This window comes from Prunus mume, linkage group LG7 (assembly GCF_029339155.1).
Source record: "Prunus mume cultivar Tortuosa linkage group LG7, ASM2933915v1, whole genome shotgun sequence".
Lineage (NCBI taxonomy): Eukaryota > Viridiplantae > Streptophyta > Magnoliopsida > Rosales > Rosaceae > Prunus > Prunus mume.
In genome coordinates this window covers 2,335,481-2,351,155 of record NC_142704.1, presented here as the reverse complement: position 1 = coordinate 2,351,155, position 15,675 = coordinate 2,335,481, and the positions used below count along the sequence as shown (strand labels likewise).

At 38.0% G+C, this 15,675-nt stretch overlaps 1 protein-coding gene across 2 annotated transcripts; it reads left to right on the top strand.

The window, feature by feature from the left end:
* Nucleotides 1-509: 509 nt before the first annotated feature.
* On the top strand, nucleotides 510-2,813 carry LOC103337559 (beta-carotene 3-hydroxylase 1, chloroplastic-like). 2 transcript variants are annotated; one of them, XM_008240722.3, is made up of 7 exons: nucleotides 512-1,111; nucleotides 1,196-1,255; nucleotides 1,361-1,432; nucleotides 1,525-1,659; nucleotides 2,141-2,266; nucleotides 2,356-2,412; nucleotides 2,497-2,813. In XM_008240722.3, the coding sequence occupies exons 1-7, from the start codon at nucleotides 734-736 to the stop codon at nucleotides 2,569-2,571; spliced, it is 903 nt and encodes a 300-aa protein (XP_008238944.2). In that variant the 5' UTR covers nucleotides 512-733; the 3' UTR covers nucleotides 2,572-2,813. The 2 variants fall into 2 exon arrangements, with proteins under 2 accessions (XP_088897826.1, XP_008238944.2); XM_089041700.1 differs by lacking the exon at nucleotides 2,356-2,412 and having other exon boundaries at nucleotides 510-1,111.
* Nucleotides 2,814-15,675: the final 12,862 nt, after the last annotated feature.

Below are 15,675 nucleotides of genomic sequence, written 5' to 3'. Positions count from 1 at the left end.
AATGTTTGGTAAAAACATAATCTGTTTTTTTTTTTAAATTTGGAATGCTTCCAACTTAATTATCACCTTCCCTTATGGGGTTGACGTTACATATCCAACAAAAGCACCTGCTAAAAATACTAAATATACAACAGAATAGGTACTACTTCGGCAAAGTTGTTGAGCAGAGCAAGAATCTCAATTTTGTTTACCAAAAATGTGTTTGATTGAAAGAACCTCTCCATCCTTACACTCTAAAATGGTTCAATTAGATTATTGCATACATTTTTTTTTCTTTTTTTTTCTAAAACACTCTCAAACCACTAAAAACACATGGAGAGAAGATTGTTCGACCCAAAAAAAATACATGGAGAGAAGATTGTGAAATATGTTTTAAAGTGGTTTTAGGAAGTTAAAGAAAAAAAAAACATGAAAGTCAAGAACTACCAATATTTAATTACAAAAAAAAAGTGTAATTTAGCAAATAAAAGAGTTTTTGCACCCAAAGCAACAAACACTATAGCACCCTTCAACGCTTGGCCCCATGACTGCCCAGAAACAGAAAGTCCCTTCAGAGAAAAAACTCAGCCATTTAAAATGGCTGAAGCTGCCTCATATGCCCCTGTCCTGTTCACCTAAACTTCCTTTTGTCCATTTCCCATAATTTCCTCAACCCTTGTAAATTCAAGCTTCTATCTTTCTTTCATTGCCAAGCTGTTTGCTTTTTGAACTCAAAGCTTGGAGCTTTTCTCCCATGGCTGCTTCCTCAGTCACTGTCACATACAATTTCGGCCAAAAAACTTCACTTGCTCGAAAACCCATCTCCAAAACAACCCCCTCTTCTGTTTTAGCTTCCTCAACAGCAACCCACCTGAAGAAGAAGAGATGGAATGTTCTGCGTTTGGTTATGGAAAAGAAAACAGAGAAGGATCATAAACTACAAGTTAAGATCAAAGCCTTAGAAGAGACGAACACAGAGAGGTGGACTGTGATAACGCCACGTGTGGCAGAGAGATTGGAGAGAAAGAGATCAGAAAGAAACACCTACCTTGTTGCTGCAATCATGTCCAGCCTTGGAGTCACTTCAGCTGCCGCGTTGGCTGTATATTACAGATTCTCTTGGCAAACAGAGGTAATGAAAATTAATTAAATTCTATTTCTTTATGTATTTGTTGTTTTTCTTGACACGGGTTTTGATCAATTTTTTATCAAACAGTTTGGAGAATATATCCTTCCTGAAATGCTGGGTACATTTGCTCTCTCTGTGGGCTCTGCTGTAAGTAATGGATTATGAAAACCATGGCGATTTCATTTATGGGAAATCTTTGTTTTCCAAGGAAGATCAAAAATTTGAATTGTTTGCTTTGTGTTTGTTTCAAAGGTGGGCATGGAGTTTTGGGCAAGGTGGGCTCATAGAGCTTTGTGGCATGCTTCACTGTGGCATATGCATGAGGTCAGTTTTATATATAATTTCCAATTCTAATCTAAATTTTCACAAGGAAGATTGGTTTTGAGGATCTTTTAATTTTGTTTGATTATTTGCAGTCTCATCACCAACCTAGGGATGGCCCTTTCGAGCTCAACGATATCTTTGCCATAATCAATGTTGTTCCTGCAATTGCTCTTCTCTCTTATGGTTTCTTCAACAAGGGTTTGTTTCCAGGACTCTGTTTTGGTGCTGTAAGTATTTCACAAATATATAAATAATATATATATACACACAGACTAGCCCGTTGGCATATGCTCACACATGTGCCAATTGGTTTTTATTTTTTATTTTTTTTATTTTTAGAATTAAGAAAAGATAACATGGGTAGTTATGTTCCATAAAAGTAAGAACTATTATTTGATTTTGTTTTTAATTTTAATTTTTTTAATATGAAAAAATGTGAATTTACTATATTATCCTCGTTTAATTAATAATTTCAATTCTTAATGTTTGAATTAATCAATGGTATTTTCTGATATTTTGAGTATTTCACAATTCTCTACTTTTTGCTTTATATATATATAGATATAAAATAATTTACCCGTACTTAATCGATAACATCAATGGTACTGTAGATTCATATCCGGTATCAGTCAATCACTTTCTTATGTAAGAAAAACTAGAAAAATAGTTAGTTAACCAAGTTTTTTTGTTTGTTTGTTTTGGGTACAGGGATTAGGAATAACAACTTTTGGGATGGCCTACATGTTTGTGCATGATGGTCTTGTGCACCGTAGATTTCCAGTTGGGCCAATCGCAGACGTCCCTTATTTACAAAAAGTTGCTGCAGCCCATTATGTAAATTACTCTGACTTTCTTTGCCCATTTTTTGTTCTTGACATTGCCATTCTTTTTGGGTTTTGATTATTTCTTGTGAATTTGAATAGCTTCATCACTCTTGCATATTGAATGGAGTGCCATATGGGTTGTTCTTGGGACCTAAGGTTAAATATTCAAGCCTCTCTTGCTTTGAAACAAAGGTTCTTAATTTCCAATGAAGTAGTAATTGTTTGATATGATGTATGTAGGAAATAGAGGAGGTCGGGGGCATTCAAGAATTGGAGAAGGAAGTCCAGCGCAGAACTAAGAAATCCAAAAGTTGATATTGTTTTTTTGAATTTTCTGAATTTTTAAATACTAGTGATTGCTTCATTTTGTCGAAGCTCGTAGAAAGGGAGGAGTGAGAGACTTCTTCAAACGAGCAACCGCAGACGTGCAAGAAACTGCTCAAGGACAAATCATGTCGACGTGTAGGAACCTATCCACCATCAAAATTGACTAAAAGCTCCTAAAAATGTAAATCTAATTAAGAAAATTTCAATACTTAAAATTCTTTGTTCTTCAATCATCTCATCCAAAGAACACCAATGCATAATAAGATGTGAAGCTCAAGTAACTATTTGTCTAGTAGTATTTCTATTCTCAAATCTCGCTTAGGTCGTTGATTAACAAAACTTAGATAATAATTATTGTTGTAAAACAATCAGAATAAAACCACAATAACAGACTAATAAAAACAATACAAATTTATAAATAAACCCAATCCTAGACATGTATTTATAAAAAAACCCAAGCACTATTTAAACATAGAAACACACCCAAAATCAACCCCAAAGTCAACTTTTTGGGTGTGTTTATAAATGGGTTTTGAGTGTGTGTAATGATGGGTTTTGGGTGTGTTTATATGTTTAAATAGTGCTTGGGTTTTTTTATAATTTCAACTCCCATTTTGGGTGTAGTGAAACTCCCTAAAAACAAACCAAATATATTTTATATAAATAGAATTGAATCAAAACAACGGTAATACAAATTGTGGGGTACTGACTTGAATTGTAGATAGAGTCCTACAAAGTTGCAATGTCCTTTAGACAATATTTCTCCTCTACACTTGTGCTTGAAGTTCGATAGGAGTCTATCCACCAGGATTAAACTATCTTGAATCAAAGTCTAAGCACAGTGGCTTTGATTTTTGGCGAACAGTGGTATGAATTCTCTCAGGAAGTGTTAAAAATGTGAGAATGATAATGCTGTTCAAATGTATTTTTCTGGTTTGAACGTATTGTCAATATATAGAGGTCTGACACCTCTTCATCCAACAATTATGTTAACTGTTTAACTGATTCGAATATCATATTTTGGTATTATCTGAAAAAATGAATTTTTAATTAATAAAAAATAAATTATTAATTAAATCAACAGAGCCCAAGGCCCATTTTTTGACAATTAATTATATATTTATTTATTACACAAATATATATGGAAAATACTAGAGGCACCAACTCTCTAATAGAGCGTGGGCCCCGGTGTATTGGCGGGCCCCACCTCTATTAGAGAGTTGATAAGTTGGTGCCTCTAGCACCACCCAATTTATATATATAGTCCAAGCCCAAACCATGATGAGGCCCAACTTTGCCTCCACTATGCCCATACTCTATTTAGTATTTCTAAAGTGTTGGTGCTTATAAACCATGGAAGGAACCAACTCCCTTCTAATGTGGGACTAAATGCAAGTGTATTTTTCTATACAAATTCTAACAATTATAAAATACTGTCGGTACATGTATGCATGAATTGTAAGTAATGTGGCCTATGTTTAGGTCACATGAATATTGTTTCTACATTTTTTTTAAATGCTAAGTCGTTTCCCATCATGTTAAGATTTTGAAATCCAAAGTAACCTAACAATTCGTACAAGCTTAACTTAAACGGTCTACCAAACTAAAAATTATAGTTATTTATCACAAGCTGCCATCTATTGAACTATTATCATAAATTTGATCAAATGAAATCTAATATACAAGTGAGTGGCTCTACTAACACCAACGAGGTCTTTTATGATAAAACGTATACTACTATCTGCTTGGACTTTACAGGTGATCAAGTTGGACTTTACATATGTGAGAAGTAGTTGTAATTGTTTGGCAGAAGATTGTAACTTCATGGAAATTAACATCCTTGTTGTATATTACACTACTACATTTTACTATTTGCGCGACGAAGACAAATTCGTCGCGCAAGAATCACTGATGCGACGGACGAACATATTCGTCGCGCGAAACTACAAACTTTTGCGCGACGCAAAATTTTGTCGCGCAAAGATACTTTGAGCTACAAAATAACAAATCGTCGCGCAAAGTGCGGAAGAAAACCCGGGAAATTTTTTGGCGCCAAACATTTGCGCGACGATATATTTCGTCGCGCAAGATTCCATGGCGCGACGGTCACCTTTTCGTCGCCCAAAAGTGGACAGGAACACTGCGATACAGATTTTTTGGCGGGAAACTCTTGGCGACGGAAATGTGTTCGTCACGTAAAGTGCGATGTCGGCAAGTTCTCGGGCGACGGAAATTTGCGTTTGCACGACGCCGTTTAATGTTTGCGCGACGAAGTGTATTCTTTCGTCGCGCAAAATTCGATGTTGACAGGTCTTTGCGTGATGAAAAATGGTTATTTTATGCGACGAAAAAGTTGTTTTGCGCGACGATATTATGCGCGATGTACTCGTTCGTCGCTCAAAATTCTGATGTTGGCAGGTCTTTGAGCGACGAAAAATGGTTATTTTATGCGACGAAACAGATACTTCTTCGCGCAAACTTCTTCTTTTACATATCTGCATTTCGCTATTGCATAGTCGAAATGCAAAGAAAATTTTGAAAAATCTGTCATGCTATGCTTGCTGTCTCTGTTGGGAATTCAATACGCTCATTGGGTAAATATTATTTGTCGTTTGTTTAAAAGTATTAATGTAAATTCGTACTAACGGTATTAATTTTGTTCCCATTATAAACATCTGTAATTTGATATTGTGAGAACGATTGAGAAGGTATGTTATTCATTTTATATTATATTATTTACATTATGTTGAACTTAGTTTGTTATAGTTATATTTTTTGTTGTGAAATTATATTTATATTTTGTTGTTAAATTATGCGTGTCATAGGACAATGTGGTGTGATGTACGAAGTTAATTGAAATTAACTTTGTACTTTTATTATTATTTTTTAGTAACACTTAGTTTCTCGTTCGAGATTAGTTGGATTTCGTGCATGGATGCGTAAAGCATGACTATGGTCCAATTAATTCTTGAATTGTCCCATTATTTGGACAGTTTGGTAATGTATAGTGTTGTCACGTAATCTACGGCTACATGATTAGGTTTTGATTGTGGAGATTTCGGTGTCATCTCGGTACGTTCTTCGGGTGGTACGTAAGGTATTTATACCTATGGCCACCTCAAGAACTGTATTGAGATGCTGGCGAAATTCATCCACGTCGAAATCTAATCTCATATAGCCGTAGGTTACGTGGCAGGACTATGCATTCCCGAATGGGATAGGGCCCTTACCGGAGGCATAAGGTGACATTATAACTTTGTATGAAGTTGTTATGATTGTTGTGTTGTGATTCTGGTTTTAGGAATTATGTACAGAAGGTGGATACAGAACCCGAACAGATGCGCAGACAAATACTTGGATGGAATCGAGGATTTTATTGAGTTTGCACGTAGACACAACCCGGGTGCAACTAGAATCCGTTGTCCTTGTAGGAGGTGTAACAACACGTTGTGGGAGACAATTGAAAATGTTGGATTTCATTTAGTAAGGAATGGAATGATTGAGACATATAACATTTGGAACCTTCACGGGGAACAATTAGAGCATGCTTCATCTTCAAATGCCACAAGAGTGGACAATGTTGAACCTATTGTGGATGCGAATGATCAAGTCATGGATGCGAATGATCAAGTCATGGATATTATACAAGATGTTTTTCTATTTGTATCGACCAACATCAATCAAGAAGGGGAAGATGACGTGACTACACCAATAAACAATGGGGAGTTTGAACAATATGAAAATTTGTTAAAAAATGCCAACCAAGAGTTATACCCGAGATGCGAAAGCTTTTTTGTTCTCACGGCCATTGTGGAGCTAATACGCGGAAAAATAAAGTATCGTATGTCGAACCTGTGTTTCGATTACTTTTTGGGGGTTTTCAAGAGAATGCTTCCGACGGACAATTGTTTGCCGAAAGACCATAAACACGCGCAGAAAGTGTTGAATGGTCTGAGATTGGGTTATGAAAAAATTCATGCTTGCAAAAACAATTGCATGTTATTTTACAAAGAGCATCAATCGTTGGATACATGTCCTATATGCAATGAGTCGAGGTTCAAGATGACATCTCAGAATAGGACGACTAAGATCCCACAAAAAGTCATGTGTTATCTACCCCTGAAACCTAGGTTACAACGATTGTATATGTCGACGCATACTGCCACATACATGAGATGGCATAAGGAAAAACGGGTAGACGATGATGTGATGCGGCATTCTGCAGATGGGGAGGCATGGAAAGAGTTCGATCGAACGTTCCTCGAGTTTGCTGCTGATCCCCGAAATGTTAGATTGGGACTTGCCACTGACGGATTCAATCCGTATGGGGTTCTAAACCAACACCACAGCACTTGGCCGATTTTCGTATTCCCATATAATTTGCCGCCTTGGAAATGCATGAAAAAAGAATAAATGATGATAACTGTTTTGATAACTGAGGATCCTGGCAGGTCAATCGATGTTTACTTAAGGCCACTGGTTGATGAGCTGAAGGATTTATGAACAAACGGTATTCGCACGTACGATAAATCAACTGGGAAGATGTTCACTTTGCGGGCGTAGTTATGTGGATGTGAATGATTTCTCAGCATATGCAATGGTTTCGGGTGGAGCACATAGGGTTATATGGCATGTCCTATATGCAAGGAAGATGTAACTTCTGGTTGGCACACTGGAAAAGTTTGTTACCTTGGTCATCGGAGATGGTTACCATGGGACCACGAGTGGAGGGAAAAAGATAAAGAGTTCGACGAGAACACAGAGCGTCGCCTCAGACCTAGAGAATGGTCCGGTGATGAGATATTGGACCAGCTTAACCGATTGGAATTTTGCTTTGCTCGAGAAAACAGTTAGTCGGATCAGACCTTCTACACATATGAACTGGACGCACAAGCCTATGTTTTTTGAGCTCCCATATTGGTCGAAACTCAAATTGAGGCATAATCTAGATGTGATGCATGTTGAGAAAAATGTATTTGACACATTGGTGGGTACGATTCTAGATATCGAGGGCAAGACAAAGGACACGATCAAAGCTCGTCTTGATTTGGAAAGAATGGGCATACGAAGGGGTTTATGAATGAATAGGGACAGTGATAAAGCTAGAAGGGATCTTGCATTCTTTTCTATGAAACCGAATGACAAGAAAGAGTTTCTAAAGTTTGTATCGACTGTAAAGTTTCTCAATGGGTATGCTTCTAATATCGCACGTTGCATTAATGTTAACGGGGATAAATTTACTAGACTGAGGAGCCATGACTGCCATGTATTTATGCAACGCCTACTTCATGTGGGTATTCGACACCCATTGCCGGAAGATGTAGTGAAGCCAATCATTTTGTTGTCCAGATTTTTTTCCTAACTGACGGCAAAAACATTGTGAAAAAAGGACATGTTTCAGTTGCGTCATGACATTGTCCAAGTCCTATGCAAGTTTGAGATGATATTTCCTCCAGCTTTCTTCACAAGTATGATGCACGTGATGATTCACTTGCCAGAAGATGCATTGCTTGCTGGTCGTGTCAACTATCGGTGGATGTATCCAATAGAAAGGTATATAATCCTTATCGTTTATGTATGCATCATTATCACATGCTTCCTAATTTGTATCATATCGTTTTATTTTGGCAGGCTTCTTTGAGAGCTGAAAAAAAGTGTACGCAATAGGGCGAAGCCCGAAGGATCAATTGTAGAGGCTTGGGTTCAATATGAGTCGCTTACTTTCTGCGGAATGTATTTAAAATATGTGGAGACGGTTTTCAATCGTCCTCAGCGCAATCATGACGGAGGTATGAGAAATGAAAAACTTTCTGTTTTTGCCCAAAGCGCACGACCCTTTGGAGATCTTGGACGAGGAGAGTCGTTTCCTAGAAATGACATGGAGGTAGCGCATTGGTTCGTACTGAACAATTATGATGAGATCATGGCATACTTATATGAGCATGAAGAGATGATGAAGCGAGAACATCCATCACATTTGGTTGCCCAGAAACACCGTGAATTGTTTCCACAATGGTTTTTGGATTCTGTAAGTTATAAGTGTTTTTATTTGAGAAATATAAATTGTAGTATTTAATTTTGTCAGACTAACATGTGAATGGTTTTGTATAATATTAGGTGAATAAGTTGAAATCATCGAATTCCCCCACTTACAGTGATGAGTTATATAACTTGGCGTTCGGCCCGATTCGAGCTGAATTGTTCTCGAGTTGTAATGTTAACGGCTTCAAATTTTTGGGGGTTGCACGAGATGACAAGTTGTGTACACAAAACAACGATGTCCATGTCCTAGGTGGAGGCGAAAGTACGGACATTGATTTCTATGGCAAACTCACAACTGTCGTGCAATTGCTTTACAAAGATCGATATCAAGTGATCATGTTTAAGTGTCGATGGTTTGACACCAACCCAAATAGGCCGAGAAGTGTTAAAATCGATCATGGCTTACTATCTGTGAACATGAACAGAACTTGGTATGATGATGACCTTTATATTTTAGCAAACATGGCAACACAAATTGTGTATCTAGATGACCCTAAAGTCGGGAGCGGTTGGAACGTTGTTCAGAAGATGGATCATAGGAACGTGTATGCTATACCAGAACTAGACCCAACTGACAACGACGTCGACAATGTGGCTGACCAACGTTTAGAATCTTCAATGGAAAATGATGCGGAAACACTTCGAGATACAAATGTTATACAAGAACCGTTTCAAATACAATGAGTGTCTTCAATCGAAATACCGATTCAGTCAATTACAATTGACCTCGGTGATCTTCCGCGATACGATGTTGCAGTGGGCTCGAGCAACGACGATGATGTAGTTATAGAGGAGGCGGAGGAGGAGGAGGAGGAAGAGGATTGGGAGACCGAAAGTGATGATAGCGACGATAACGAAAGTTATTATAGTTCAGATGATGAATGATGAATTTTGTTGTAATTTTATTATGTTAGTGGACATATTTTGTGTAATGCAAATGTTTGAATATATGTAGTTGTTATATCCAAACATTATATATGTGGAGAAATGAAACATTATTAAAATAAATATAGTTATAAACCATTGGTAAATCAATATATCTAAATCATTTTAATAATAAAGTTTAAATTTATTTTGACAAAACACTTTTAAAAAAAGAAAATCATAAACAAGAAAGAGAATTGAGGAGATATAGAAATATGCAAGACCCAGTTAACCAATTTCACGGAAGAAAGTAAAGGAGCAATAATAAATTTCTTGTTATATCAAGAGGTTTGTTATTGATCATTTACTATTTAGTAATTTATTTATTTACTATGTAATAAAATATATATAACTATATATTTATAAACTGAATTATTGATCATTATTTAATTATTATAAATATGTTATTATTTATAGAAGAGAAAAAATGAATAAAAAGAAAATAAGATAGACCAAAAAACTTTCTTTGATTTGAACTCACAAAATCAACAATCCTTCAATTCTCAAATCAAAAGAGAATAGAATAAATCATACTTTCATACAATTAATTATATGTAATGATCAATAATTCAGTTTAATTATATGTAAATGAAAATAACCTTGCACGACAAAGAAAACATCGTCGCGCAGAGTTTGCGCGACGGAGACGATACGCGTCGCGCACACTTCAAATTTTGCGCGACAAATTTTTCCGTCACGCAATTACATTTTGCGCGACGAAAAAAGATCTCCCGTCGCACAAACATATATATATATATTTTTATATATACATACGTATATATTTGAAATTGACGATCGAAGTAGTTCATTGTATTCATATAGGGTCAAAGAGTGTAGCTGTAAAAAATCATCAAAATCGGAGTTAAAATAACCGTTAAATCATGACTTTTAGTTTATAACAGTCGAAAAGTTTTGTCCCGTTACTTGATCTCTGAATGTTTTTTTTTTCCAATTTTCGATGTATACGATCTTGAAGTATAAACAAACAAGTTTGACGGCTGGATTACTGAAACTAGTTGGGTAGAATGCGTATGCCATCAAAACACAATATTCACCAAAAATGAAGAATTTATTTATACTTTCCTTCAATATAACATAAGATTATGTGATGTCCCGTACTGTAAAAATCTGAAATTGAAGATCGAATTCAATCTCTGTATTCATATAGGGTCAAGAAATACAGCTGTAAAAAAATTTCAAAATCGGGGTGAAAATCACCGTTGAATCATGACTTTTTGTTTAGAAACGTTGAAAAGTTTTGTCCCGTTACTCAATCTCTAAATGTTCATTTATTCCGATGTTCGACATATACGATCTCGAACTATAAAAAAACAAGATTGCCAGTTGGATCATTGAAACTAGTTTAGGAGTTAGGGTTTAGGGTATAGGTTTTAGGGTTTAGGGTATAAGGGTATGTGTTTGCGCGACAAAACCACTATATATTTGTCGCGCAAAATAGTCTTGCACGACAAAGCACATTTCCTTTCGTCGCGCATTCTCCCTCAGAATAAAGGAACACACAAAAACACTTAGTAAAATTTTTTGGTAAATCAGAGCTTGTGCGACGAAAGGATCAATTGTTCGTCGCGCAAAGGTTACAAACAGAGTATTGTGAGACGAGGTAGAGTCAATTTCACAATCTGAAGAAGAATTTCAGCCCCTTTCCGCCCCAACACTTAGTAAAAAAATTTGGCAAATCAGAGCTTGCGCGACGAATGTCTCTTTCATCGCGCAATATCATTTCATTTAAGTACCCGCGCAAAATTGAATCCCAAAATTTGGGCGGATGGACAAACTTGCGCGACAAAACAAGTACTTTCCATCGCGCAAAGTGGATAATTTCATAACCTTGCGCGACTTAGGAAACTATAACGTCGCGCAAAATGTGCAAAACCTAAACAGTAATCCCAAATTTTGGCGGAGATGGGGACATTGCGCGACGGAAATGTAATTTATTTCGTCGTGCAAAATTCATTCAAATCAATTTTGCGCGACGTATTTACTTATTCGTCGCGCAAAGTCGAATAAGTTTTCTGAAACTCGCGATCTTCTCCTTCTTCCCCAGTTTCTCAAATCCTCCCTAAAACCTCTCTCTCTCTCGCCGTGACCTCAGCCCCAACTCCGCCCCAATTCAGACCCGGCCACCACAACCGTTGAACCCCGAAGCTTCCCGCCGCGCCGTCCCATCCTGCCGCCGTGATTTCCTCCGTTTAAGCTGAATCTTCGCCGCCGTTGTTCTCTCTCCTCCGGGCACCAAATCCGCAATTGAGGTATGCTTTCTGGACTATTTTTGATGCTTTAGCTGATGGTTGGGTATGGATTTGATTGATTGTTTGCATAGGGTAGTGAATTTGAAACCCAAGGTTTCGGCCAGTTTTTAATTGAAATTTTGGCCACTTCGGGCCATTTTTCGGGGTAGGTCCGAGAACAAAAGTGCCTCCAATTGATGTTTTGAACTTAGGGTAGGAACCTTGGCCCTTAATTTTTAGGATTTTTTAGCGAGTGTTATCGCTTGGGCACCCATGCACTGCATGCGCGTGTGGTGGCTGTAACATTGGGAATTAGGTCCCAGTGCAATCCCCTCATTGTCACAAGCGCGTAGGTGTGCTCGGATTGGAATTTGGTTACCATTTGAGTCTCGAACGGATTTTTCCTATTGTGCGATTTCCGGATTTGATATGTTCGGACCGTTGGATCAAGCTCAAACTCGCGTATGTGGTACCATGTATTTATAGGATTGTTCAGGATTCGACGGATTATGGATCGGAGTCCCGGATACTCCTAAATCGCAAAATCTATGTCAAACTATGATTGTAATTAATTAGTTCAATTTTTTAATGACACTGTATGTGCTAAATTTGATTAATTTGTATGTGTATTAATGAAATTGTGTAGATGTCAGACTTGATTAGATGTCGTAGGGCGGTGACGACTACACGAGTTCGGCCCCACCGGCATCACCGCCATCGCCCAAAGATCGATGGAAGCAGACCACGTGCTAGCTGGTCTCGGGATCCTGTGCGCCTACATCATCAGATTCTTCGGTGGTGCAGCCTGGTAGCGCTAGGCGGCGGCACCGGCCCGCCACCACCACCGACACCATATCGACAGACGGTGATCGGTGCCTCGGGGCACCACCGGTATATATACCCTTCCACTTTCGTTTTTTATGGTTAAATTTGCTATTTATTTAACAGTATTGTCCTATCCCTTTGCAGCCAAGAGGAACACCCGAGGGCCGTGTGGCGGTGAAGACGACGAAGGTCACCCGGGTGACCAGCGATCGTATCGATCGGATACGACGAGCGCCATCGGGCTGCACCGACGGCCGAGTTGCATAGCTCCTTGGCCCACGACATTGGTCATGTCGTTCGGACCCATTGCCCAATGCAATGGAAGTCTTGGAAGGTCATGCCTGATGAGATCAAGATAGAGGTCGCGGCCAATTGTCGGTATGTTTCCTATCTTTTAATTATTTTTCTTTCAAACTTTATATATTTCTGTTACTTAATGTATGTAATTAATTTATTGCAGACGAACTATGACTTAGAGGACCTCAACGAGGAGTCGATGACGTACGTCAACAGACTCTTCGGTGAGAGATACAAGCAGTGGAAGAGCGACTTGCACCACCATTTTGAGGCGTTTGATGATCCGCAAGTCGCTCTTTAGGAGGATTGCCCGAAGGAGCTTGAGGGGCGGGAGGATAGTTGGGTGTGGCTCTGCGCTCATTTTCAAGCCTCCGATTATATGGTTTTTTTTAATAATATTTTTTTAATTATTACATATTTCTTATTAATGTTTATTTTATTTTTTATATGTCATTATTATTTAATTTATTTATATTTCAACAAATACGTTTTATTTTTTATATAACAGAATAAAGCCCTAGTGAATAAGGGCAATAGAAAGAAGAAGACTCTTCTCCACCATTTCGGCTCCAGGCCCTTCTCATATAGGATGGATGCACGGCGTCGGGTAAAAATAATATAATTTATATTTAATTTTGAATACGTCATTATTAGTAATTTATTTTGTTCATACTAATATTTTCCTTCTCTTGTTCAATTTAGGGGGGTCGAAATTCCCAGAGATCGACGTCTTTGGTGACGTTTATGTTCGACCTGGGAATGAGTTGGCCGAGTCCCTTCATGTAAGTATTATTTAATTTTAATTCTTATGTTACGCTTTCAATTTATATGCATGTTTTAATTTATATTTTATGTAATGTTAAACAGACGACGATGGTGGAGAGGAGCCAGTTGGTTCTTCAGGAGTCCGCCTCCCAACTTCCTTCCCGAGACTCCGATAGAGTCTGTGGATCCTCCACAGGATGCTGGATTTCAGATTTTGACGTAGACATTGGATCAAACTCTCGGGAGGAGTCCGGAACATATTGTAGGGGGATGGGGAATGCCCGATAGAGGGAACCTCGATCACGGTCATCGTCGCAGAGCAAACAGTTAGGTGACTGCTTTTGACATCGCGGGTTGCCGAGCTTGAGGGTTAGTCGGTGATTCTGCAGTCCTCGCGCGATCCGGCATTCCAATCCCGAATTTTGGTGTGCCAACCTCCGAGCCCGTCCGCCCCGAGCATCCTCCATCGACCACGGCCCCTGTAGACGCCCAGACCTCCGAGCCGCATGTGGCAAATGACCAAGTAGATTTTGGAACATTATTTGATTAGTTTTTTATTTTTATAATTACTTTTAAAATATTTCTCTTGTATACATTTATTTTATTTTATATAATAAATGTTTTCTTTACGGATTAATCTTTTTATTGCAATTTCATTTTAATTATAAAAAAAACCAAATTTATTTTTTTTCCAAAATTAAAATACAAATAATATTAATTTTTTATTATATATAATATATATATTACTTTTGTGCGGTGAAATGTATATCGTCGCGCAAAATCATTTTTTTTTTAAAACGTTGAAAAATATATTTTTAATACACTTCATTTAATCATGCGCGATGAAGGTTTTTTCGTCGCGCAAATTTCACGTATCTCGCGACGAAGAACTCCATCGCGCATTCTTGGTGCGACGAGCAGCCTTTCGTCGCGCAAACTTTTGTGCCTCGGACACTTGAGTCGTCCCGAAACGTTTTTGTAACGAAGGTGCTACGTCGCACTCTTTTGCGCGACGAATGTCATATATTCGCGCAAAGTCTTTCTTTACGATCTTTGTGCGACGGATTTTGCGCGACGAAACTTCGTCGCGCATAATTATGTGCGACTAAAATCATGTTTGTGTGACGAACATTCCTTCGCGCAAAGCCTGAAATGTAGTAGTGTTATGTGCTACTGATAAGTTGGCTGTTTTGGAATTGCTGTAAAGGACACCGAGGTCTGTTCGTCATTCATGTTTAAGTTTCTCTCTTTGAAAATTTGGCACACACCAGCTGAGCTGGCTTGCTGCATGAACTCTGAAATATATATTACACAAATCGCAAGCATGATTCCAGTCATAGATCGATCAAGTAAGCAGCTTGCTGTAGGCTCATGTACATGGTCACTTATAATTATGTACCTTCTCTAGGAGATGAGCAAGAGCCATGTTAGATATATAAGTACTAGCTTGAAAAACTTAGTTGTCGAGACTCAGTAGTACAGCTAGTTGCAGTCAGACTCGACATCCTGCAAACCAACAAAAAGAAATGAAATAGGAATCGAGTTTAAGACCACTTGCAAAGATTACTATGTTAGACCATTATTAACCGTAAAGCTATTGAACTTTCATAAAATGGACCAACAATTAGACTACGATAATAGCACAGCTCTTTCTTTGCACGATCCATGTCTCCATCAACAATACGTCATGGGGAGCACTGGCTTGCTACCAAACTTGCTATTCTGAAATATACACTCCATGAATGTGTACTTTCATTTTTCGCTTTTGCATTTGCTCTAAATTGAGTTCGACGACCTAACCACATGCGCAACTCCCCTCTTTCATGATATAAACGACGCGTCGTTTCTTCAAAGAAACCTGCAATGGGTTTTTTTTCTTTCTATTTTAATTATACACGTGGCGATCGTTGAGTGGGGATCATCAGTACACGCGTCAACAGGTGAAAGTAAAAATCCAAGATCGGTGCCGTGGATGATACCGAAACGTGAA